This window comes from Capricornis sumatraensis, chromosome 2, assembly GCF_032405125.1.
Source record: "Capricornis sumatraensis isolate serow.1 chromosome 2, serow.2, whole genome shotgun sequence".
NCBI classification, from domain to species: Eukaryota; Metazoa; Chordata; class Mammalia; order Artiodactyla; family Bovidae; genus Capricornis; species Capricornis sumatraensis.
The window spans coordinates 115,439,875-115,467,118 of NC_091070.1; the positions used below are offsets into that span (position 1 = coordinate 115,439,875).

Below are 27,244 nucleotides of genomic sequence, written 5' to 3' on the forward strand. Positions count from 1 at the left end.
AAAAAAAAGATGGAGGGAGGGGGGATATCATCACACCCAACAGGGAGCAAAACTCCCATCCAAGAACTCAGAGCCCCTTCTGAGGCATCGCTTGAGTCTTTGCTAGCTCCAAGACAGAAAGGAGCTGAATTTTCTAACTTTTGTTAAGAAAAATCTATCAAATATGTTCATTCTCGCAGAGGCGAGGGCTGGGTCCTCAGGGAAAGAGATCCTGGGCTTGGATCGGCTGGGGTCCCAGAGATGAAGCTGGGGGCCGAGCCAGCTGGGCTGCAGGAGATCCAGAGGCAGTCAGGCCAGAGCCCTAGAATCCGTATTTGGCTTGGGTCTGCCGGCGGCTGAGCTTGTTCTCCGACCAGGTGTTCTTCAGTTCCAGCTCCCGCTCCTTAGCCTGTGCAAGGAAGAGGGGGCATGGGAGAGTCACACCAAGGCCCTAAGAAACGAGCTTCTCATGCCTCTGTGTGCTTCCCAGGTTAAAGTCTTTCTGCCATCAAAGTGATTATGAGGAACAAGTAAATCCCTTGAAGGATTTAATTTTCTTATTCAAGCAGAAGGGGAGGACCCTCAGAAAGCAAAGGAAAACCATCTCTTTGGGGAGTTAATAGGGTTCAAGCGGAAATTCAAGAACGCTGGTCCCGGGACTTCCCTGGTGGTCCAGTGGCTGAGACTCCATGCTTCCAATGCAGGAGGCCAGAGTTCAATCCCTGGTCAGAGTTGCAGGCCACAGCTAAAAACCCTGCATGCACAATAAAGACCTGCTGCAGTCAAATAAATAAATAAATATTAAAAAAAGAATGCTGGTCCTTCATCAGCTAGATTTGAAACTGAAATGCTCAAATGGGAAATGACCAAATGAGAACTTGAATTTGGCATCTGAAAGGAACACAATCAGCTGCCTGGGATACCTAACGAGCCATGTGGGAGAAGACAGCGTTGACTTCCTGGGCAGGTCAAAATAGGACACCTACCAACAATAACTTAGTCTGGAGCCACTGTTTCGCTGTTGTGTTGAATATAGAATATATGGTACCCGAGAAATTCACACCACTTTAGAGCACAAATTGAAGCTATGAAAAACTGACTGGAAGGTACATGAATTAATGCTTTCCCCTTCTGACTGTGACAACTCCTAGCTCTAGACTGCATCCTGGGACTGTACAAATGCCACCCTAGAAACGGGGCTCCTCAACCCCACCCCCACCTGCTCATTTCCCCTGGGGTGGAGTAGGGTGCTAAAAGTTTGGATTAAAAAAAAGACCCTACAGGGGAACATCAAGTAAAAAATAATTTAAAATTGAAAAAGAATTTTTTAAGACACTACCCTCAAATTCTTTCCCTACAAATAACAAGAGAGGGTAAGGGTACAAAGGAGTCCATGAAAAAGAAGGTGAAAATATGGTAAGAACAATGAATGCAAGTTCTGGCACTGAAACCACTAACCAGCACATACACTCTCCGGAAGTGACCAGCAAAGAGTCTTACTCCTCTGTACTCTTGACAGCACTTAGTACACTAGGTCTCAAAAAGTTACTTAATGACACAATAAATATTTGAAAGCTGCCATGTCCTATCAAATAAATACCAAGAAATATTCCAATTCCAAAAGATATTTTTAGATTATCTGTAACTCTGAGTTACTCGATGTTTCCTGCCACAGAAATGAAGAACACAAAACCAACCTTACCTCCTCATGAGGTGTGTGTTCTGCTAAAAGTTGCTGAACCAGTTTTTCTTTAGTTTTTTAAATTATCAGATGAACTTGATATTTAAAAGAACCTTATAAGAAACCATTTCACCCCTCCCTTACCTTTATGTTTTAAATACCTGAATGTTCATTTACAGTTTATTCCAAGCACCTGTACTTCAGTCTTAATGAAGTGAGCCTGAGGCAGAGCAGGATAATTCTGAAGGACACATCCCCACCTAGTGGCCATGTGGAGAACTGGGGAGGGTGCCTGCTGGAAGCAGGTGTCTGACAGCGGCTTCTAGCCAAGATCTCAGCCTTCAAATCCCCAGGTTTACAGGGCCCTCAGGCCTCTCACCTGATGAATCAGATAGGTAATCTGGTGTTTCCGCCGCTGCTGGCCTGTTGGCTGCTCCCCTTTCTTCTGTAAGGGAAGAGACAATCATTAACACATTGAAAGAAAAGTGGACGTTTCTCATGTGCCCCAGTGGGACAAGGATGGGTATTAAGAAAAAAACTACACAGCCCAAATCCTAGGGGGAAGAAGTCAGCTTGGAGCAGTTTTTAAGTCTATACACTTACAAGATAGTTATTTTTATTAAAGTTATTATGTAAAATTCTCAAGCTCAGAATACTTGCCTAAGAGTCTGCCAATACCCTCATTAGACTGGAGACACTTTGCGGTCAGGACCGCCTTCTGTATCTCTGGTAACCCACCACCCTCAGCACCAAGCATGGGGCTCTGCCCACAGTGGACAGCTGATACCAGCTTTACCGCCTGCAGTCCGTCTAAAACAGTTTAAAGGTCCAGGAGACCTCCCTCCTTTCTTACCTCCCGCCACCTCCTCTGCCCTTAAGGACCTCTTCGTCTCTGTCCACTTCTCCCCAGTCAGGCCAGATGTCTAGCCTATCTCCTGCCTACTGCTTACTAAGCTCTCTCCCATCAATCACCTTTGGCTGAAACCCTACTCCCTCATTCTAGCAAGTACCAACAAGCAGCTTCCCTGGAATTAGATTTTCACAATCACCACGCCTCTCTCCAATTTTCCAGCCTTCACCCGTAACTGCACTGAACCCCTACCCAAACTTTGATGCAAATGATTTACTGTCAAAGTCTATATTGGTCTGGGCTTTCATTCTGCGGTTTTCCTGTCCTCTGCCAGTGCTAGTCTCAGACTAGAAGCTTCCTAATCAGCCCCACCCAACTCCCAAAACTCCTCTCTGGAGTCTCCTCAGCACTTATGTAATCAATTTGCACCATAATCATTTATACTCAAGTGTCCTTAAAACTCTTTTTCTCAACTACACTCTAAACCTGTCAAGGACAGGAACTGCATCCTTCTTTTTTTTTTAATCTAGCTCAATACAATGAGATGGTGGGAAAAAAATAAAAGACTTAAACCTGGGAAAACAGCAGACTCCAATTCCTTGATGCTATTTATGTCATTTAATATGACAGTTAAAGATGACAAACATAAAACAGCCAGCTCCATTCCTGGTCTGCAGTGAGCACCAGCAACAGCAGCTACTCCTGTGTGAGGATGCCTCTCCACCCAGTTAGCAGAGCATGCTCTCCTAAGTGGCTTTTCCGGTAAACAGTGATGGATCTATGCTGATCTAACCACAATCCTTTGCTCTGTCCTGTACGACCGCCAGCTTTCAGTTAAAACAAACGGCTGGCGCTCAGATGGCCATCTGTGGCCACAGAACAAAGCAAAGACAATGGGTGGAGAAGAAGGGAATAAATGCCCGACCTTGGCCTTGCTGGTGCTGGGCTAGAGTCCAGGCTCCCCCACATCTTCCCCACTGTGGCAGGCTCATAAATGTCCACGTTTGCTGTACTCAGCTACTAGGGGGAGAGAAGTTCATCATACTGACTGAAGAAAACTAGCACAGAGAAGGCCGGAGTGTGGTGTGGGAAATGTGAGGAATAAAGCGTCTGAAAAGACCGCAGCTGGGTACAATAAACAAGGGAAAGAAAGGTGAGAGAAGGGGACGCACACTCAGAACCCAGGACCCCAGGACTTCGGAGGCTCTGCTGTGCCCACACCTCAAAGATGTGCTGCACCAGGTCCCAACTGAACAGGATGGAGAGAGAGGCAGGACGGCAGGAAAAGGGAAGAGCAGCTGTGGATTCTGTCCAGCCGGGAAGGAGCCGCACATACTGATTTCTTCCCAACTGCAGGACGGGAAACTGTTTCAGCCGTCCAGTCTCAGCAACCAGACTACCATCTAGACAGAGAGCGAAGTGCTGCAAACTTGTGGAAAGTAGCAGCTGTGCCTGGGAGGCTTGGTGTACACTGCAGAACCAAGCGGAACACGTGTTGCTCAAGGTGTAGGGACAGTAACAGTGAGGTGAGGGGTCAGATTCTACTCTGGGGACTCCAAGGCGGCCACCCAGGAGACCTTCCTTTCCCACTTACTTTGCTGAATGACTTCATGGTCTTCTCTTCTGTCAATGACTTGGTCATCCACTGCTGGGCCCCACTGAGCTGGTCGTCACCTTTGATCTCCACAAAGTTGATCTCTTCCCTCCCTCGGTTCCTTTTGCCCTGCAGCCGCTTAAACTGGAAAAGGGGGGAAAAAATTCAGGAGTCGGGGGTCTGGGTAGGGGATCAGGGGATGTCACCAAGGATCCAGTTTATGGAATGATTTTGGGGCTCCCCCAATTCCACTGCACCCTTAATTCTCTCTGTGCACTATGTCCTTTCACCATGCCACCTACCAAGTTGATTGATGCCAGGTGAAGGGCTACTTCTCAGAAGTTCTCCTGGCCTCAGGGAAAAGAAGGCCAAAATGTATTCCTGATAGTGAGTGCAGAGATTCACTGGTATGAATTTTACTCAAATTATGTATAAATTGTATATGCCTAAAAGAACTGCACACTATTTTCAAATTAAGAATTAAAGGTACAAAAACACTTCTAGGGTTTCTCTTCTAAAAATTAGTTCTTTAACGTGTCTGTTCTTTCTCATTGGTTCAGTATCACCACATCAGCAGACCACACACCAGATTAGACATTAGAGGAGAATGTAATTCGAGATAGAGAGAGGAAGCCTCAAAAAAGAGCCTGGCAAAATTTCCAGGAGACTGCTACTCTTTCCCCTTCCTCCGAAAGAAAGAAAGAAAGAAAAATTATCACACTGTTAAGTCACCAGAAGATGTGCTGAGGAGTGTAGTGAAGAGGAATTAAATTCAAGAACACTTGGAAATCTGCAGTGAAACCCAGGTTGTGGTCTAAGCATCAGCAATGCCTCTCTCTACCCATAAGGAGCTGACTTTTGCCACTGGATAAGCTCCCTGCTGCCTCCTAGGCTTAGAACAAAAAGGGCCTAACTACTGAACTTGTCAAGGAGGACATACACAGGAAAGTGGACGAACACAGGATTAACCACAGGCAGAAGTTTGCAAAGTTTCTGTGAAAAGGTGGGGAGAATGTTATTTTTATAAGAACTTGTGTCCCCTATTTCTCCAACCCACTCCTGGTAAGCTGTGGCCTCCCTACAGAAGGAATACTTTATCTCCTGAACATGACTGGACGGTCGCGAAACATGAGGTTTTCATCTTCCCTTGTGCCGAGTCAGGGAGAGGCTCAGCAGCAGGGAATACAGTGATGTGATGGCTGCTGTTCCCTCCCCAAAATTCACTCTCCCCCACTCTGTTAGTATGAATGAACCCAACCTTTTGGCTGGGCATAGTACCACCCGATGAAAAGACTACTACGTTCCCTTGCTAAATACGGCCATATGACAGGCTCTAGTCAGTAAGACAGAAGGAAAAGTATTCTTAGGGACTTTCAGGAAGTCTCCTGAAGGGGGAGGTGACTTTCTTTTTCCACTCTGCTGCCTGGTGTGCAATAATGATGGCAGTGGTCTTAGCTACATTCTTATTCTTATCGAAGGGGGCTGGATCTTGACAACTTTTGGAAGCTGCCATACCAGCCTTGGCCTACCTCTAGCCTTCTTTTATAAAGAAAAAGTTAACTTCCCTTACATATGCCATTATTACTTGAAGTTTCTCAATTATATGTTGTCAAACTGAATCCCAAATGAATACAGCTTTTTTGCTTTTTTTTAAAAAGGAATTTCCTTTAGCTTCAGACTTGAAACCTGGTGTCTAGGGGTCAGAGATGGTCACTTGGGCTTTATTAACTTACTGCTTCGTCATCGATGAAGGACGCATCTGGGGCAATTTCCTGGGGGGGGACCAGAGCCGGGTCCTGTGCGGGATAGTAGCCACCACTGTAATAATCCTGTAGTCAAGCAGGGGAGAAAACACACCAGCTGAGGGCACAGTGCAGAGGACAGAGGAAACCCTCATCCAAGAGGCAGTGGTGATACCCACACTACAGACCCCTCAAGCGGACCAGCCAAAGCACAGATCCCAAGGACCTACCCTACAACTCAAGAACCAGAGTTTTTCCTGATCTACACCATCCAGACAGATGGGTTTTTTTTTTTAGGGAAGAGATACAAGAAATAGAGACACTCTCTCCTGCTTTAACTCACAGCCTGCTCCCTTGGCTGCTTCCCCAGCATGGCTGCTACTGCTGACCTCTACCGTGCCTCAGCCGGGCTCCTCCTGCTCAGAAGACCCCAATACGCTCCAGTGTGAGCCGAGATGAGGAGGTGTGAGGCATGCTTCCTGCTTCTCGTCCGATCTAGCAGCCCTGGGCACAGGGGACTCCCTCCCTTAGCAGGCAGGGAGGTTGCAGATTTCTGATAAAAATAAACCACCATCAGGGTGGTACGGAATTTACAAAGCTGGGAACAAACCAGGTTTGCATTACCAGATTTTCAGTTCAGGAATTGATGACGCCCCTTTAGAGGTGAGCTGGCCAGATGCTGCTGTGGACCCTAGAGGAAGAGGGGTGAAGGCAAGGGCAAGGCCCCTACTGTGGCCAACTCAGGCAGCTGTAGGGCTGAGAAACTATTTCCTCCCTGCCTGCACTTTTTCCTAATTCTTCCACCTTTGCCCCAAACTCTAAGAAACGCTCCTCTAAGAACATTCATTTTATATATGAAAAGTAAGGTTTAATATTAAATCAAAATAATACATAAAAAACCAGAGTAATTAAAGCATTAATTTTCATTAAAAGTGTTGATAAAAACATACGTTTAGGCTGAAGGGCCCGCTAGAGTGATTAGAGCGCTTTAATCCGCACTGACTGCCTTCATGGTCTCTGTGACTGAGCACAAAATTCCAACTGTTATTCACTGGCTGAATATAAACTAGTCGTTTCTTACATTTTCCTCTTTCTCTGCTAAAGAGGTCAAAACATTCATCTTCCTCCTTCCGACATCATTGAGGAGAGATACACTGTCCCTGTGACCAGTCTACAGGACACAGCAAGGCTTAATGGCAAATAGGTTTCAAAGTCTTTGATCAGAACAGAGCACCCTCAAAGTCCGCCTACCATGGGTCCCTACGCAGGCCTAGATTACAGACAAGAGTAACAGTGACCACTCAGAGAATCACAGTGGTTGAAGGAGACTGAAGTCTTGCAGCCAACGCACGCTGGCAGGAAAACTTCCTACAGCTGCCCAGCCACAGCGCGAGCCAGCTGCCTCTGACCAACCACCACCGCGGCTTGAGTTCCTGGACTCCTGCGAGCCCTCTCCATCTAAGAAAGCTCTGACCACTGGAAGTCTGTCTTAAACTATTCACAACCTGGCCTCATATATTCTCACCGTCTGAAGCCCTAGAGAACAATTTAAACAGCTCTTCCACATAACATTTGAATAAAAGTTCTCAAAACCATTTACTGAACATTTGCTATGTTACCAATATAACTCTTGTAGTAACCCTGAAGTTCTATCATTCTTCCCATCTTAGAGCTGAGAAATCTGAGATTCAGAGGGGCAGATAAGTAATTTGCCCCGACTCACATAGTTTGAGATTCAAAATCTAAACCCCATTTCCTGTTTCTGCCCAAACTATGGTCCCCGAGTGTCTTCTCTCCAGAGACTGACTTTAGTCCTTTGACTTCTCATGTCTCAAGGCCTCTCGCCATTCTCCTATTCCCTTGCACCCAACTCTCCAGAGTCCCTCCTCTCCCTCCCCACTTCCTACGTTCTCAGCACGCCCCACCTCCAGAACTCTCCTTGGACTCACTGCTATCTAGTCATCTACGCCGAAGCTCTCACATCCTCCTCACCCACATGTGCAGAAGCTCCCTGGGATCTCTAAGATTAGAGACTGCTCTTCTTCCACTTTCTCCCTATACCTCCCATCAGCTCCTACAATGACTTTGTGTTCAGAATAAAGGGGTCAATTATGTGGTTCAACCCGTCAGGCTTCGAGACTTAGGCAATTTTAGATCAATATGGTTCAGCATAAAGCCATAATGTTTGAGACCGGATAAGGAACACCAAGACACCAGAAGACTCATTAATTCAGCCAAAGTGATGCCAGAGAGGCCGATCACAGGCTCAAAGCTCTCCCTGACTGCCAGACTCCAACATTCCCTGGCCTGCCCTCCATGCCGCCTACCCACCTGATAGTAAGCACCAGCGGCATTGGCATCGCCATATGTGGAAAACTGATTGTAGCTGTAGTCATCCCCAGGCTTAGGCATCCAAGGGGCCCCACTTGAGCCTGCTGCCATCTTGAATTCCAAGGGGGCATTGGCTGCATCGTCCTGGAAGGCCGGCTCTGGTTCCGTGCCTGGAGGCAGCTCTTCAGGGACAGTGGGAACGGGGTAAGGGTATGGCTCAACTCCAGGTGGCTCGGCCTTCTCAGGGAGGGAGAAAAAGTTCTCAGGGGCCACTTCCTCATCACTGTCGTCCTCCTCCTGCGTGATCTGTTTCGTCACCTGCAGGGCGGCACTCTTGGCGGCAGCCTTGATAGCTGAGGGTGACGGAGTGGTGGTTGTGGTGCCCACAACGGGGGCAAGAGAAGAGGACTTGGTCTTAGAAGCTTGCCTGGAGGGCTTAGTGTCAGAGGAGCCATCCGAGGGTTTCCGGGAGAAGGCGTGGGGCAGGAGCAACCTGTTAGTCTCTTTCACAGTCAGGTTTTTAGGCTGGGGAAGCAAGGCAGACAAGCCAGTCCCCTCACTGGATCCCTGGTGAGCCCAAGTTCGGGTAAGGAGGGAAGAAAGGTGGCAAGTGAGGTGTTATGATACATACTACTGACATGAAGAACAAACATCACAGTTACATGCTCCAGCCTAAAATCTTACCAGCCCTGTTCTGTCTGACCTTTGCCTACTAAGGTCATCCAAACTGGACTGGACTCCTCCTCCCTCAGGCCCTTCTAATGTCCACATCTCCCAGCTCCTCTGCCACAAAACCTCTCCTGATTTTTATCTTTTTGCTAATATGATACAGTTAGTAAATACATCATCTTTCTTCTCCAAAAGCCCAGGGCTCTCTCCAGCTGATCAATGAACATCTCTCAATATCTTGAAGGTTCCTCTTAAGCATGGCAACTCCCTGCTTCCTTTGGATTGCCACTCAGAGTCAGTAGCAAGGCTCTGTCCTAAAAAGACCTTCATACATCCCGCCCAAAGTTCCCTCCCCACCCAAGGAAAGCCCTAGAGATGTGGTATATCCAGCTTGTTTATGCCAGAGTCAAGCATTTAGCTTATCAATTTGTAAGCTAACTGGCTCAGCCCATCCAGAGTCCCTGTCACTCACAAGAATCTTTCGGATTCTGCTTTCTGAATAACAAGGCCAGCTGGCCTAACTGTCGGGCTGAGGGAGGTACTGGTTTGAAGAAGGAGAATGGAGTTAGTGTCACTTATGGACACTGTGTCACTGTCCTGGAGTAACCATGTACTTCAGCACTCTCGGCCAAGAAATGCCCAGAATGAGTAAACTAGGGCTTCTGAATCAAGCAGCCCAGGCAGAACTGTCCACCCAGAAAATGGGCTCTTCTCCCTGCTGTCTGCGTTCACAGACTTAGGTCATTCCATCCTGGCAGACGCCAAAGGCTCAGGCTCATAAAAACCAGACTGAGGTGGAAGATGGAGCATGTACATCCTTCAGGCTCCCTTTGGAGCGTTTGACTTCTCAGCTCCATCTGGGATCATGGCTACATCCCTCTGCACTGCTTGGTCCACACTCTGCCTCATCAGCTCAGAGGTTCTCTAGGCACTCATCTCTTCCTAGCATCTGAAAGACAGCTCTTTACTCCTACAGTGCGTTCTGAGCCAGTGTCCTTCCATCTCTTTAGTTGCCAGTTCACTTCCTCCAGGAAAGCCATTCTGACTACAGGCAACAACCGGCTTTATTCAGTCCCAGCAAGTGACTATCTTTCATGATTCTTCCTCCATAACCCATGACAGACATGGACACAGCATCACTCTCATCAGTTATCTAACTTCCATGTGACTGTGTCCTTCTAAGACCTCCCAACATGGGATGTGACGCCTTAACAGACTCAGGGAAGGGGCCACCTCAGGATCATATACCTGAGTCAGGAGACGACAACCTTATAAAGGAAGAGCCTCTTTTGCTCTTCCGGAAACATACAATTAACATGAGATCAGAGGGTGTGTAAATCACTGAGTGTGGAACTGAACAGGAAGAAACTTCTGGGAGGCAGAACAGAGGCCCTGGGACAAGGGGAAACAGGAAATGGCAGCGAGAGCATCTCCCAGCACTGTCTGGTTAAGGACTTCTGGTCTTTACGACAAAGCAGCGGCCAAACGCTGCAGGTGAGAGCATGGACCCTACAGTCAGACTGCCTCAGTCCGATCGCAGCTCTGCCCCCACTAGTTGTCTGACCCTGGGCAAGTTCCTTAAGGTCTCATTCTCCTCATATACAATACAGGAATGATAGTAACACTCTGGTTTAGGTACTATTAAGAGGATAAAATCACTTAAACACTGGTATAGCACTTGGTACTATTTAAGTTTCTTTTCCAGGTTAAAGATGAGACTGGGAGAAGATGGATAATTTTAAAGTTCAAAAGTCCCATAACATCATTTTGACCAATCCATTTATTCTACTGTTCCTAAATAATCCTTTTACCTGAAATGTAATAAATCAAATTGAGTTCCAATTCATCTCCCTACCACGCCTGTCCTCTAGGAGAGGCAACGCCAGCACACTAAAGTCAGTGAACAGTGAGGGGAGGGCAGAAAAGCACAAGGTCTGATGTTACCTAGAAAACAAAACTACACTCAAACAGGCAGTCCTCGGTATCAGCATTTGCATTTGCTTAAGCTTGGTTTGGAAATTTCCCATCTTCCAGGAAGCAATATGGGGAGAAATGGCTTCTGTCACAAAGCTTACCTGAAGGACAGTTTTCTTCTTTGTGGGTTCATCTTCCTCAGAATCTGACTAAGAGAAAAATAAACAGAATAAGGCCTCGCTGTTTAAGGACAATAAGGAAAGCACTCACCTTAAATGAAGAAGAAATAAAGGCCTGGACAACAGTGGCTATCATCTTGTCTGGGCCCTTCCTCTGTATGAGGGATGTATCTCCCAGGACCAGCCAAACAGCTTCAGAGAATGAGGCAGGCATTGACCTTTCCTGGTCACTCATTCTTAAACCCCCAGACCTGTTCCAGAGCCTTTTGCATCAATTTTGTCCTTTAAATTAAGACTACTTCCTCTCATTCAGTCTTTGGTGGCAAGAAAAAGTTATACCCATTCTTCTTCCTATAAATCTGTCCAGTAGAAGATGAATGGGATTTGGCCCACAATCTCACCCAATCTCAGCTTCACTTCTAAAACCACTTACATAGACTACATAACCACAGGGCCGGGGAACTCCTGTGGGATTAAGTGGTGTGTTAACTACTCTTCTATGAGACATTAAAGGTCAAAGCCATTGGAGAAATCCATTCCTCTCCAAGTATGATCTATTGTTTAAGTATGCCAGACAGAGTCGTTCACGTCCAAGAAGAAGGCAAGCAAATGATGACTGTGAGAATTTGGGGCAAGAAGGGAGGTCCCTCTGTGTTATCCCTCTGATTCATCAGGATTGTTTCTAGAACAAGCTCTCACACTGAAAAATGGCCAAACTTTTAGTTCAACATCAGCTCCTCAGCCATCTTCAGCTATCAGAAAGATGCAAGGCATAAGAAAAGCAAGCTGTAACATTTTTTTTTTTTTAAATTAATATCCAAACTGAGAACTTCAAAAGTTCTGCATTTGTCGTTAAGACCCTGGTTTGGGGCACCTGTAAATAAAGATGATTAGGCAGGAATCTAAGATTCTTTCCATCCCTAAGATTTTAAACAACTCAAATTCTCTGCCTATTTTTTTCAACTGAACCTCATACGTCACAAGTTCCCCACTGGATTCATCTGCTACAAGGACCTTTTGATCATCATTACTCAGAACCTACTGTATGCAAGACACTGTGCCAGGCACTACAGACACAGCTCCAACTGGTGTCCTGTGGCTGGGTTACAGGTACTACGATGATACTCATCCACTCAGGCAACAGGATAGGACTTGCAGCAGGCAGAGTCCTGGCCCACTGATATCCAGAGGCACAACCTGGACTACTTTCTCCACTGTGCTTCAAAGATTTTCTTGTATGCCAAGACATGGAAAAAGTACCAGCCCTCAAGAAACCTGAGTCCAGTAAGAAGACAAGTACCCAAATAATTGTAATAAAAGCAGTTAAGGATAAGGGTATCAACTGCGACTCCAAAATCTCCTCAAAGAACTGGCCGAGCCTCCGTGTGTACTTCTTTCACGTGGGTTCCCCACCCTATCACTCCTCCTGCAGGCTCCTGGGTGACTGCCACCTCTCACTCTCCGTCAGTCTGTATTCTGTTCTTCTGACCTGAAACTCTGAAGTCTTCCTAAAGAAGCTCACCTTGCTCTTTTTCACTGTGTCCCTATGTTATTTATTTGTCTGGGTGGCATCAGGCTAACAAAGATTCATTTGTGCTTGCTCTGTAAATGGTGCATTTTTCATGTGCATATATACTTGCCTTACTAGAATTAACACCCCAAAAAGAAGTCTTTTTCATCATAGGGGACTGAAATGCAAAAGTAGGAAGTCAAGAGATAGCTGGAGTAACAGTCAGATTTGGCCTTGGAGTACAAAATGAAGTAGGCTAAAGGCTAACAAAGTTTTGCCAAGAGAACCCACTGGTCATAGCAAACACCCTCTTCCAACAACACAAGAGAAGACTCTACACATAGACGTCACCAGATGGTCAATACCGAAATCAGACTGATTATATTCTTTGCAGCCAAAGATGGAGAAGTTCCATACAGACAGCAAATACAAGACCGGGAGCTGACTGTGGCTCAGATCATGAATTTCCTATTGCAAAATTCAGACTTAAATTGAAGAAAGTAAGGAAAATCACTGGACCATTCAGGTATGACCTAAATCAAATCCCTTATGATTATACAGAGGAAGTGACAAATAGACTCAAGGGATTAGATCTAATAGACAGAGTGCCAGAAGAACTATGGATAGAGGTTCATGACACTGTACAGGAGGCAGTGATCAAGACCATTCCCAAGAAAAAGAAATGCAAAAAAGCAAAATGGTTGTCTGAGGAGGCCTTACAAATAGCTGAGAAAAGAAAAGAAGCAAAAGGCAAAGGAGAAAAGGAAAGATATACCCATCTGAATGCACAGTTTCAAAGAATAGCAAGGAGAGAGATAAAGCTTTCTTGGTGATCAATGCAAAGAAATAGAGGAAAGCAATAGAATGGGAAAAGACTAGAGATCTCTTCAAGAAAATTAGAGATACCAAGGGAACATTTCATGCAAAGATGGGCACAATAAAGGACAGAAATGGTATAGACCTAAGAAAAGCAGAAGATATTAAGAAGAGGTGGCAAGAATACACAGAAGAACTATACAAAAAAGATCTTCATGACTCGGATAACTATGATGGTGTGATCACTCACCTAGAGCCAGACATCCTGGAATGCGAAGTCAAGTGGGCCTTAGGAAGGATCACTAGGAACAAAGCTAGTGGAAGTGATGGAATTCCAGTTGAGCTATTTCAAATCCTAAAAGATGATGCTGTGAAAGTGCACTCAATATGCCAGCAAATTTGGAAAACTCAGCAGTGGCCATAGGACTGGAAAAGGTCAGTTTTCATTCCAATCTCAAAGAAAGGCAACGCCAAAGACTGTTCAAACTATTGCACAACTGCACTCATCTCACACACTAGCAAAGTAATACTCAAACCAAGTGAGGCTTCAACAGTACGTGAATCGAGAACTTCTAGATGTTTAAGCTGGATTTAGAAAAGGCAGAGAAACCAGAGATCAAACTGCTCACATCTATTGGATCATTGAAAAAGCAAGAGTTCCAGAGAAACATCTACTTCTGCTTTACTGACTACACCAAAGCCTTTGACCGTGTGGATCACAACAAACTGTGGAAACTTCTTAAAGAGATGGAAATAACCAGACCACCTTACCTGCGTCTTGAGAAATCTGTATGTAGGTCAAGAAGCAAGTTAGAACTGGACATGAAACAACAGAAAATAAGGTTGGAAAATGAGTACGACAAGATTGTATATTGTCACCCTGCTTGTTTAACTTATATGCAGAGTACATCATGAAAATGCTGGGCTGTGAAGCACAAGCCAGAATCAAGATTGTAGGAAGAAATATCAATAACCTCAGATATGCAGATGACACCACCCTCAAGGCAGAAAGCAAAGAGGAACTAAAGAGGAGCTTGGAAAGTTGGTTTAAAGCTCAAGATTCAAAAACCTAAGATCGTGGCATCCAGTCCCATCACTTCAAGGCAAATAGATGGGGAAACAATGGAAAGAGTGAGAGACTTTATTTTCTTGGGCTCCAAAATCCCTGCAGATGGTGACTGCAGCCATGAAATTTAAAAGACGTTTGCTCCTTGGAAGAAAAGTTATGACCAATGACAGCATTTTAGAAAGCAGAGACATTACTTTGCTGATAAAGGTCCATCTAGTCAAAGCTATGGTTTTTTCAGTAGTCACGTATGGATGTGAGAGCTGGACCATAAAGAAAGCTGAGTGCTGAAGAATTGATGCTTTTGAACTGTGGGGTTGGAAAAGACTCTTGAGAGAGTTCCTTGGACTGCAAGGAGATCCAACCAGTTCATCCTAAAGGAAATCAGTCCAGAATAGTCACTGGAAGAACTGATGCTGAAGCTGAATCTCCAATACTTTGGCCACCTGATGCAAAGAAATGACTCCTTAGAAAAGACCCTGATGCTGGGAAAGATTGCAGGCAGGAGAAGGGAATGACAGAGGATGAGATGGTTGGATGGCATCACTGACTCGATGGACCTGAGTCTGAGCAAGCTCCAGGAGTTGGTGATGGGCAGGGAGGCCTGGGGTGCTGCAGACCATGGGGTTGCAAAGAGTCAGACACGACTAAGCGACTGAACTGAACTGATCCGTGAAAATGCAAAAAATGTATACTAACTAAAATTTTTAACAGAATTCAAGGATTATTATTCTCTCTGTTCTGCCAAGAGGTCAAACACAATCGAAGAAAAGACTTAAGCCCCAAACACCCAAGCATTTTTTACCTTTTCTCTCTGTTCCAAACTCCACTGCCTCAGGGTTTACTGACCGGTTCCCTTTTCTTTTTTTTCCCCCTCACTCCTCCTTCCCTTGTTTTTTGACTATGAAGACTTTCTCCTTTTCAGCAGACCACACAGAACCACCTCACTGTGGGGTACACAAGGTTGTCATGAAGTCCCCAGGCACGTTTAAACTTTAACATCTTAGGTAATATGTCCAATGGAAACAATCTGAAAAGAAAATGTTATCAAGTTTAAGACGATTACATTCATAAAACCGTACAAGCATATTTTTATTTTTCAGATCTGTGACAAACAAAAAGTGGCTACTCTGAAATTGTAGGCAAACTGTCCTATGGCTAATAGAATTGAAGGCCAGATCAGCTGGGGGAAGAAAATTCAATTTTTCCTTAAATGTCACAGACGGTTTCCATTATACTGTCAACCTAAGTTTAAAGCTTAAAAGCACACACACGAAAAACTGTACAAAGATTTTAGGAACACCTTATTAATTCTGGATTTAGAGGACTGCTACGGTTACTCACAATCATCCTTCTCTCTTTGAACATTTGTCCTAATCTACTGAGCCCCATTATAAATCACCTCATGATGGGCACAAATAGGACTCCCTAACACAGAACTCTAAGACCCTCAAAAAATGTGCTGAACCCCTAAGCCCTTCTTAAGACTATTCATCTTTGAGAGAGGGGCAGAAATAAATCTTTACCTCTTAAAGCTGACAAACAGGGCTCTGAGACATTCAGTAACCTGCCTGGGCCACAGAGGAAGTCCAGGGCCCTTGGGAGAGTAGGGAAGCAGAATGAGAACGACTTGCCCCCTGAGTTAACTTTAGCCAACTAGGGAGGCTGGAAACATGGAACTCACTGGTTCACTGTGGAAAAGAGGCTGAGAGGGCACTCAAAGGACTTACGGGCATGTGTGGGCTTGGATGAAAACAGGAAACCAAAGAAAGCTCAGCAAGGATTTATCCAAATACCTCACACACAAAAATAAATTTCAGTTCAGAGTACTAAAAAGGAGGAGATGAGTAATCCAAAATCTGAAAGAGGTGCCATATATCTACCAGTCACGGGGCCAGGGGCTCTCAGAGCATTTAAAAGGAAGATTAATTCAGCTTCTATCAGGAGCCAGTTAGAGGCAACAGGATCAGCCTAAGCACAGTATTTAATTTAGATACAATGAGAACTTCCTTGATGGTGAAAGGTACATGACCATACTGGGTTTTTTCCCCCCTTATCATGGTAAAGCATATATAACATAAAATGTATAATTTTAACCATTTATAAGCATACAATTCAGTAGCATTAAGTACACTCATAATATTGTATAACCATCACCACTATCTCTCTCCATAACTTCTCCTCATCCCAAACTCTGTACCTATTAACAATAACTCCCCATTCCCCAGTAACCTCTATACTACCTTCAATCTCTTCATTTGCCTACTCTAGGTACCTCATACAAATGGAATCATATAATGTGTCCTTCTGGGTCGAGCTTATTTTACTGAGCATGTCTGCAAAGTCCATCCATATTGTAACATGTATCAGAACTGCACTCCTTTTTAAGGTTGAGTAATATTCCACTGTATGTATATACCACACTTTCTGGATCCACTCATCTGTTGCTGCAAATGTGGGTTATTGCCACCTTTTGGCTACTGTGAACAGTGCTGCTATGAACACTAGCATACAAGCATTTGTTTGAGTCCCTGTTTTCAATTCTTTTTACCTAGGAGTGAAACTGCTGGATCATTCTAATTAACTTTTTGAGAACCTGCCAAACTGTCCTCCACAGAAGTATATTAAAAGGAGGCTGTTGAGTCAACTCCTAGAGTGCTGAAGACCAGCGCAAGGCGATCTAAGCGGGTCTGTGTCACCTGACCCAGAGAGGAGGAGGAGGATGCTAGAGGCACAGGATCACCCAGGGCTGGAAGCAGCAGGCTGAGCCAGAAAAGGCATTCCCAGGTTTTCAAGACACAAACTGGCTGTGTCTCTTAAGAACGACGTGCTGTATTTCTTTTTGGCCTCATAAGAGCCTGCGCCTCAGTGGCCACCACTGTCCTCTCTGTTCCAGCTGCCAAGAGTGACAAGACACACACACCCCGAGACTGCTGAGCAGGAACGGAAACAGACATTTTCCATTAAGCCAGGCCCAGTGGGATCTGCTAATCTATGAGAGCCTCATTCCCCATGGCAGCCTCCCTCTTATCTTCCCAGGCTCTGGTTCTGACAGACTCCCTTTCCAAAAAGCAATCACTAGTTGCCAGGGCCAGAAGCCAAGAAGAAAATCAGAGCCCAAGCACAGACCACTGCCCCCCACCAACCCCCAGGCTCCAAACTCTAATCACTTACACACGCCTCTCTGCTATTATCCCAATTAGCTAGATTCATCAACTGTTTTCCCCTTTGGTCTCAAATATGTTCTTACATCTGCCCGTTCAGTTGAGCATCATTTTCTCTCTCACTTTTGCACTCCTCATAGTACCACTTTCCTAGTTCTGGTTGCTCAAGACTATTCTAACTTTTTAGTAGGAACTATGATAGAAAATCTGGAAAACTCAGCAGTGGCCACAGGACTGGAAAAGGTCAGTTTTCATTTCAATCCCAAAGAAAGGCAATGCCAAACAATCCGATTCTTTGCGACCCCATGGACTGTAGCCTACTACGCTCCTCCGTCCATGGGATTTTCCAGGCAAGAGTGCTGGAGTGGGTTGCCATTTCCTTCTCCAGAGGATCTTCCTGACCCAGGGATCGGACCCAGGTCTCCCGCACTGTAGGCAGACGCTTTATTGTCTGAGCCACCAGGGAAGTCCAAGAATGGTCAAACTACCGCACAGTTGACTCATCTCACATGCTAGTAAAGTAATGCTCAAAATTCTCCAAGCCAGGCTTCAACAATACATGAACCGTGAACTTCCAGATGTTCAAGCTGGTTTAAGAAAAGGCAGAGGAACCAGAGATCAAATTGCCAACATCTGCTGGATCATTGAAAAAGCAAGACAGTTTCAGAAAAAACATCTATTTCTGCTTTATTGACTATGCCAAAGCCTTTGACTATGTGGACCACAATCAACTGTGGAAAATTCTGAAAGAGATGGGAATACCAGACCACCTAACCTGCCTCTTGAGAAACCTATATGCAGGTAAGGAAGCAACAGTTAGAACTGGACATGGAACAACAGACTGGTTCCAAATAGGAAAAGGAGTACGTCAAGGCTGTATATTGTCACCCTGCTTATTTAACTTATATGCAGAGTACATCATGAGAAACACTGGGCTGGAAGAAGCACAAGCTGGAATCAAGCTTGCTGGAAGAAATATCAATAGCCTCAGGTATGCAGATGACACCACCCTTATGGCAGAAAGTGAAGAGGAACTCAAAAGCCTCTTGATGAAAGTGAAAGAGGAGAGTGAAAAAGTTGGCTTAAAGCTCAACATTCAGAAAACTAAGATCATGGCATCTGGTCCCATCACTTCATGGGAAATAGATGGGGAAACAGTGGAAACAGTGGCTGACTTTATTTTTGGGGCTCCCAAATCACTCCAGATGGTGACTGCAGCCATGAAATTAAAAGACGCTTACTCCTTGGAAGGAAAGTTATGACCAACCTAGATAGCATATTAAAAAGCAAAGACATTACTCTGCCAACAAAGGTCCATCTAGTCAAGGCTATGGTTTTTCCTGTGGTCATGTATGGATGTGAGAGTTGGACTGTGAAGAAGGCTGAGCGCTGAAGAATTGATGCTTCTGAACTGTGGTGTTGGAGAAGACTCTTCAGAGTCCCTTGGACTGCAAGGAGATCCAACCAGTCTATTCTGAAGGAGATCAGCCCTGGAATATCTTTGGAGGGAATGATGCTGAAGCTGAAACTCCATTACTTTTGCCACCTCATGCGAAGAGTTGACTCATTGGAAAAGACTCTGATGCTGGGAGGGATTGCGGGCAGGAGGAGAAGGGGACGAGAGAGGATGAGATGGCTGGATGGCATCACCGACTCAATGGACGTGAATCTGAGTGAACTCCGGGAGTTGGTGATGGACAGGGAGGCCTGGCGTGCAGCGATTCATGGGGGTCACAAAGAGTCGGACACGACTGAGCAACTGAACTGAACTGAAGACAGAAAGGAACACAACACACCTGGGAGCAAATATGACTTCTGCTCCTCTCAAACTATGTGATTTTAGCTCTGTTCTCTAAATTCCTATATCCTCACCTGTAAACTAGGGGTTAGACTTAACTTAGAGTCGCTGATGTGCCCAGCACAGTGTCAGACACTCCACAGGTGACCCACAGATGTTGGCACATTCCTCTTTCCCTTTCTATCTAGGGTTAAATCCTAGCTAAATTCACTGCAGTCAACTCTTAGCAGAAGTGACCAAAATTAGTGAAATTTCAATTTCACAGCTTCAAATCTTTCACTACCTGGGTAAGCAATTTGAAAGGACGTGTAACACTAATCCAAGTAACTCTGAAATTTCTATTTGTGTTGGAAGGCACATTACATGACCGAAAACCCTTAGAGCAGACTTATTCCTCTAATTTTCCTTTTTTGGTATCCTAATTTTAGAAGTCTCCTAAGCCCGCAAAATCAGCGGGCTGATTTTCTTAACCACTGTTCAGAAAAAGAACAGTAAGAAGGGAAAAGGAATGTCTTCCCATTTTATGGATCATTCCTAATTTTTGACTCACATAAGTCAAAAGCTGGCTGAATTTGATATTGAAACGTACCTGGAGAGAGAATTTCCCGTTCTCTAACTGTGGTGGCTGATCGATGAGCTGACTCAAATCACACCAATCATAGTCTCTCTCCCAGAAAACCAGACCGAACTAAAACTATAGTTCAATCTGGGCCAATCACTAAAAGGAAGGAATGAAAAACCAAGGAGGTATAGGTGGCTATCTTTCGTCTGCAACAAAAGTTAAGAAGTGGAGGAAACTGGTCTGCAGACAAAGAAGAATGAATTAAAGGTGCAAAGAGAAGCTGTGTGGGTCCCTGACAGATCTCCAACTCCTGATTCCAGGCCCCTTCCAGGGTACCTCAGTATATTTATGATGCATTTCCACTTATGCTAGCTTGGAGCAGTTTCTGATACTTGTAACCAATTAAATCTAACTAATCCCCAACCTGCTCTGCCTTTGTATTCCCCAAATAAACAGCACCACTACCATCCCAGCTGCCTGAGCCAAAAGGTCAGTCTTGACCCATCTCCCACACCCACGCTGCTACTGCTGTCGCTTCAGGCGTATCCGACTCTGTGCGACCCCACAGACGGCAGCCCACCAGGCTCCCCCGTCCCTGGGATTCTCCAGGCAGGACCACTGGAGTGGGGTGCCATTTCCTTCTCCAATGCATGAAAGTGAAAAGTGAAAGTGAAGTCGCTCAGTCGTGTCTGACTCTTAGTGACCCCACGGACCGCAGCCTACCAGGCTCCTCCATCCATGGGATTTTCCAGGCAAGAGTACTGGAGTGGGGTGCCATTGCCTTCTCTGCCTTCACCCACGACATCCAATCAATTCCCTGGTCTTACCACTTCTCCCTCCAAAAAAGACCTGGAACCTCCAATTCTCTCCATCCCCACTACTCCCTCATCCAGGCATCATCATCTCTCACACTGTCTCTACCAGTCTGGTTCCCTCCAGATCTCTTGGCACCCTGTGATCAGAGGAGTCTTGCTCAGACTTAAGGGCTCTTCACTACCCTAGAATTACATACAAAGGCCTTGGCATTGTATCCAAGGCCTATTATCATCTGGCCTCAATCTCTTTCTCTCTGGCCTCTTCTCTCGTCACTGCCCCTGCCCACCATGCACTGCAGCCACTGTGTCTTACTAAAGCTTCCCGCAAAGCGTTTGCATTCTCTCACCTCTGGGCTTTTGTACATTCCGTTCCCCCCGCCTGATGTCCTCCTCTTCATCGCCTCTTTCTCTGGCTACCTTCTGATCACTTGTCTTATCTCTAAAGTGTAGACATCATCTCCTCCTGAAAGCCTCCCCAACCTCTGAAGTTGATTAGTGCCCCAAAGGAGAGGTCCCATGGCACCAGCTCTCTCACGGTCCTCCTGATTTGACCTTGCCTGTCTCCTCCCACACAGACCATCAGCTCCTTTTACAATAGGGTCTATCACGCTCACTACTGTACTCAGCACCTGGTACAGAGAATCAGCTCAACAGTGAATGAAGGCATGAACGAGAGTTCAGAGTTAATTGATCCCACTTCAGCACCAAATTCTAAAGGAAAATTATTTAAGGAAACCTAATTCATTCACTCAGATGTTTACTGAAAGCCCAATAAGCACGAGACACAGAGCTTAGAACCCACAGATATTTCAAAGGCGAAGGTCACCCTTGCCTATTCACCTTAGAACTCTCTTAGGCTACCTTTCCCAGGAATTACATGTTCAGGACACAAAACACTAACTTGTACAGAACAAAAATGGGAAACTGAACCAGTTAAGGGCTAGGATTTGGTTTTATTCTAATCATCCATCTCACAATTTATCTCAGGAATTTAGCAAATTATACTTACAAAGGAGGGATAGTTAAAAGTCCTCAGAATTTTCCGCCAATTTAGTTGGCCTAAATGGAAGATTCTACAGCCTCTACCAGCAACTTTTCCTGATGCTACCTCTGAGGACCTAAAAATGAGTTTTTCCACTGTCACTGTGGAGGGACGCAAGCTAGCTCAAAGTGCCATCTTCCCCCACATATTGTAATTAGGCTGAAAGGAAATTTGGGAAGAAAACTGTGAAAACAGAATGCCCCCAAAAATGAATCTATTTTCCTCTGTCTTAGGAACTTTCCTTTGTTCCAGGTTAAATCAAGAGCAAACTTAAGTTTCAGTGGAGCAACAGAAGGCTTTTTGGAACCCTAGTCTTAGAAATAACAGACTTGGGTAAAAAAGAAGGGGGAAATGATTTGGAAAAAGTTTGGAACAAGATAGTAAGAGAGATTCTGGAAATACTTTCCATAAAGAATCCACAGTCATTTGAACTCATTCACTCAAAATATTTACATAGTACTCAATATGTGCCAGGCATTGCTTTAACCACTAGGAATTCAGCAGTGAAAAAAATAATCAGCCCTGTCTTCATGGAGCATGTATACTAGCAAAAGAAGAGAGGCAAATAAAATAAACAGTATGTGAGATGGTTAGTATGTCATCTCATACATAGCAAAGTAATGCTCAAAATTCTCCAAGCCAGGCTTCAATAATATGTGAACTGTGAATTCCAGACATTCAAGTTGGATTTAGAAAAGGCAGAGGAACCAGAGATCAAATTGCCAACATCCCCTGGATCATCGAAAAAGCAAGACAGTTCCAGAAAAACATCTAGTTCTGCTTTACTGACTATGCCAAAGCCTTTGACCATGTGGATCACAACAAACTGTGGAAAATTCAAGAGATGGGAATACCAGACCACCTTACCTCTCTCTTGAGAAATCTGTATGCAGGTCAGGAAGCAACAGTTAGAACTGGACATACAACAACAGACTGGTTCCAAATGGGGAAAGGAGTACGTCAAGGCTGTATATTGTCACCCTGCTTATTTAACTCGTATGCAGAGTACGTCATGAGAAATGCTGGGCTGGAAGAAGCACAAGCTGGAATCAAGATTGCCGGGAGAAATATTAATAACCTCAGATATGCAGATAACACCACCCTCAAGGCAGAAAGCAAAGAACTAAAGAGCCTCTTGATGAAAGTAAAGAGGAGAGTGAAAAAGTTGGCTTAAAGCTCAACATTCAGAAAACTAAGATCATGGCATCTGGTCCCACCACTTCATGGGAAATAGATGGGGAAACAATGGAAACAGTGAGACTTTATTTTCTTGGGCTCCAAAATCCCTGCAGATGGTAACTGCAGCCATGAAATTTAAAAGACGCTTGCTCCTTGGAAGGAAAGTTATGACCAACCTAGATAGCATATTAAAAAGCAGAGACATTCCTTTGCCAACAAACGTTCGTCTAGTCAAAGCTATGGTTTTCCCAATACTCGTGTATGGATGTGAGAGTTGGACTATAAAGAAACCTGAGTGCCGAAGAACTGATGCTTTTGAACTGTGGCATTGAAGAAGACTCGACAGTCCCGTGGACTGCAAGGAGATCCAACCAGTCAATCCTAAAGGAGATCAGCCCTGAATATGCATCGGAAGGACTGATGCTGAAGCTGAAGCTCCAATACTTTGGCCACCTGATACAAAGAACTGACTCATCTGAAAAGACTCTGATGCTGGGAAAGACTGAAGGTGGGAGAAGGGGATGACAAACAATGAGATGATTGGATGGCATCACCAACTCTATGGACATGAGTTTGAGCAAGCTCCAGGAGTTGGTGATGGACAGGGAAGCCTGGAGTGCTGCAGTCCATGGGGCTGGAAAGAGTCGGACATGACTGAGCGACTGAATTGAACTAGATGGTGATAAAGTATCTTAGATGGTGGTGCTATGGAGAAAAATAAAAGAAGTGGGGTGGGGCGGAGTGGGTGACAGGAAGTTACAACCGAAATAGGTTGGCTAGCAAGTCCTCACTGGGAACTTGTCTTTTAAACCCAGATTTGAAAGAGGTGAGGGAGAGAACATTCAGACATCTGGGGGGAAGAGAACAGAAACAGCCTCCAGGCCGAGGCGGAAGTCTGAAGAGAAGCAAGGGCGAAAATCAGCTTCCCTCTGAGGGTTACCAGAGGTGAGTGAGGCATGGACCAACAGACCTTTAAGAAGTGAAAGAATGGGAAGAACTCCAGATAACTCTAAAGTATTACCTGCCCATAGATGTCTATTCTATCTCCCAAGTGCTCACTCCAGAACAGGTCTTCAATTTTTCTGATCCAACATTCAGAAAACGACACAAGCTTGGTTGCCTCTTCTATATGTAAATAGTGAAACCGAAGTATAGGCCTGCAGTTCACCTAAACCCCGAATCTTCACTCTGCCCTTCACCAGGTAAGATCTTACACAATGGACACCTGTTTCTCCATCTGTAAAAATTAGAATGTTCTCTCTCACAGTTCTGTGGTAATTCAAGGAAAGGGCCAACGCCTGGCAAATAATCTGTACTCAATAAATACTGAATTTCTTCCCTAACTTCGCTCAAAAATAGAATCCAGGATTCCTATCCTTTCTGCTCAGACCCTGATGCTTTTAAGTTCAGAGGCAAAGCAAAAGATTAGTTCTGAATGTTGGCCAAGGGCTCAGGAATTGTCTCCTGTTACCTCTTCAAATGCCATATTTCATGCTGTTGTGAGTACTTCGGGGGTTTGGGGGGGACCTGCGGTGACGATGCAACAGCAGGAATGCAATCAAGGAGCCCCAGGCCTGGCCCTATCAGTGTCAGGTGATGGTGTAAGGCCTTTCCGCGGGCGGGTCCAGTTTGGAGAAACACGCAAGGACAAATACCCTAACTCCCCAAAGCCGACAAACTTCAGCTCGACTAATCGCACAGTACCAGGAATCCAGTGGTCTGGAATCACCGGATGCATTTACAGGAGAGAGTCTCCGAGCCTCCACAAGTCCCTCCCACAGCTGAGCCCATGCCCAAACCCAATGGACAGTGGGGGTGCCCTCCCCGGATACTCACATCCCCTTTATGCAACTCTGGCGCCGCAATTTTCACCGGCTCTGTCCTCTTCTTTGGCTTCGGAAGCCCCAGGGGGGGCCCGGCACCGCCGATAGGAGGGGGCAGACTGAGGCCAGGGCCTCGGGGCGAGGGCAGCCCCAATCCGAGCCCCTCCCCAACTCCCGCCGCTTCAGCCGGGCTCACGCCTGGAGGTGGGGGGAAGCCTCCCAGGCCGAAGGGCAAGGGGGGAGGAGGCTGGAGCCGGGGGTCGCCGGTGGGTGGGGGCAGCAACAGCGGCGGGGGAAAGGCTGGGGCCAGCATCTGCGGGGGCGGAGGCAGCAAGGCCGGACCCTTGGGTGCGGGAAGAGAAGCGAACAAGCCCCCTAAAGTGGGCCCAGGAGTAGGGGCCGCCGCCTCCTCCTCCTCCTCCGGCTCCGGCTCAGCCTCATCCGGCTCACTTTCATCGCTGCTGGCGTAAGCAACCAGCGACATGGCGCCGCCCGCCTTTGGGGCGCCCTTGCCGGCAGACGAGGCCTACTTGAGACCGGGGATGTCCGGAGGCCTAGTGTGCCCCCCCCACTCGGCGGGAAGGGGAACCAAAAAGCCCGCCTTCTCCGTACTCTAGGGCTAGCCCCGGCAGAAGCCCATGCCCATAGTTGATTTCCACCGAATAAGGCGTCCCTCTTCACTTAAGCTCCTAGTCCCGGGCAACTACACACAGCTAATGGCCGCCGAGTCACTCCGCCTCCTCCTCGCCTCACTAATATAAGAACTACAACTCCCAGAGAACACTTTGGCCACGGCACCATTATCCGCCGCAGGGAGCGCGGCGCAAGGCACGGCGGGAGTTGGAGTCAGAGGACGGATTGAGGGGCCTGGAGAAAGACAGGCGCTAAATCCGCCTCTGATACTAGGACTCCTGGGATGAGTAGTTTTGGGTTTGTTTGGTTTTTTTTCTTTCGGTCCCCTGACAATTCCTAGATAACTACAAGCCCCATCGGTCACCGCGGTAGTCACGGAGACAGATAGGAGAGCATTTCGGTACTTGAAGTTCTCTAGGGCAGCTGCTTGGGCGCTAAGATTTATGGGAAACGTAGTGCTCTTAGAAACTGCAAGTAATGTCGGGAATGAAAGGGCGTCTGGGAAGGTGGCGGGGGTGGCGGGGTGGGTAGGGTAGCTTAAAGAGAAAGTAATCTGTAAATGAGGCTGATGAAGTCTCCTAATCCACTGAAACCCCAAGTTAGAATAAAACACCCCAAGTTAGAATAAAACACCCCAAGAACAAACAGGGCTCTAGAGACCTGTACGAAATTGGGCTGCGAGCCAGAAAGATTCAAGACCTTAGGCCTAATTAAAAACATCTGAGAGCTGAAATAAATAACATAAGTGGGTGTAAGTGATCTCGCCTTTACCAAGGTGCACATCCAGGAGCACACCTCGCCCTTCCAGCCGGGGTCCTGACCTCACTCGGTAGTGAAACAGAAAGATGGGCAAGAGCCCTGGAAGGCAGAGCTTGGTACTTCAGGTTAATCCCTTCAACTCAGCCTAGGGGGGATGGGGGTCCAGCTACATCTCAGTCCCCTTCACAGATTTGAGGCATCCCTTAAGTTCACCCCTATCTGCCTGTCCCCTCAGCTATCTATCTGCATATGTCCTTTGTATCTGTCTCTGTGCTTGGTGTTCCTTGTGCCTTGTTGTATGACTTGTCCATTGGTCTCTGTGAGTGCCTTTTATATCCACCCATGTTTATGTGTATCCTTTTCCACCTTTCATGTTTCTGCTCGTGATTCTGCAGCTGTCGTCTGTCCACCGTAATTTCGTGTCCTTTTCTTATATATTCATCTTTGCCCCTTCCTGCTGGCTGTGACTGGGTGCCCTCCATTCATCAACTATGTGTGTGTCCTTTATATTCTAAACCACCTCTGTGTGGGCTCCATCTCCCTATTCCCAGAGCAGAAGGCTTTACTGAGCTCAGCCCTGAGAGACTGTTAAGATTTAGGGAGGAAGCTAAAGAGGAAGATGGAAAGGATGACCAACGTGGGTGATGATGATGGCAACGCAAAGAGGGACAGTGGAAGCCTAAGCATGACTTCTGCATTAGACAAGCCTGCTATGTTCCCCTCCTCCCCACCTTCTCCATGTGTCTAAAGCTCACCCTGCCTTCACCAACAAACTCATATGCTGCTTTCTCCATCTGTTGCTTAAATCTGTCTGCTCCCTGCTCTGGATGCCCAGAGCATTTTTCTGCCGACCAATTCTGAAACTTTAATGTGCCCAAGATCACTGAAAAACTTTAAAAAATGCAAATTTCTGAATTCCAGCCTAAGAGATTCCTCTTCAGTGGGTGGGGCCCAGAAGTGGGACCCAGAAGTCTGGATTTTTAAGCAACTCCTCTGTTGATTGCAAAGCAGGTGTACTAAGGACCACACTGAGAAACTAAACTCTCCAGTGTTACCTTGCACCCGGAATGCTTTGCACACTGCTGACTTCTAATACCAGCTTTTCCAATCTAGGCTCCCCAACCTACTTTCTGGTGAA

General features: G+C 46.0%; 1 protein-coding gene across 1 annotated transcript; it reads right to left on the reverse strand.

The window, feature by feature from the left end:
• PRCC (proline rich mitotic checkpoint control factor) lies at nt 1-25,403 on the reverse strand. The gene is made up of 7 exons (XM_068965128.1): nt 24,728-25,403; nt 10,922-10,969; nt 8,178-8,744; nt 5,838-5,933; nt 4,105-4,248; nt 2,040-2,105; nt 1-388 (listed from the first exon to the last, which is right to left on the reverse strand). Exons 1-7 carry the CDS (start codon nt 25,196-25,198, stop codon nt 302-304), a joined length of 1,479 nt encoding a protein of 492 aa, XP_068821229.1. The 5' UTR covers nt 25,199-25,403; the 3' UTR covers nt 1-301.
• Between the last annotated feature and the right edge of the window lie 1,841 nt (nt 25,404-27,244).

Coding starts and splice junctions, on each gene's coding strand:
- PRCC (XM_068965128.1), bottom strand. CDS start 25,198: ATGTCGCTGGTTGCTTACGCCAGCAGCGATGAAAGTGAGCCGGATGAG. Junction 10,970..24,727: donor CAGAGTTGCATAAAGGGGAT/GTGAGTATCCGG, acceptor TTTTTCTCTTAG/TCAGATTCTGAGGAAGATGA. Junction 4,249..5,837: donor CCTTCATCGATGACGAAGCA/GTAAGTTAATAA, acceptor CCCCTTTTCCAG/TTTAAGCGGCTGCAGGGCAA.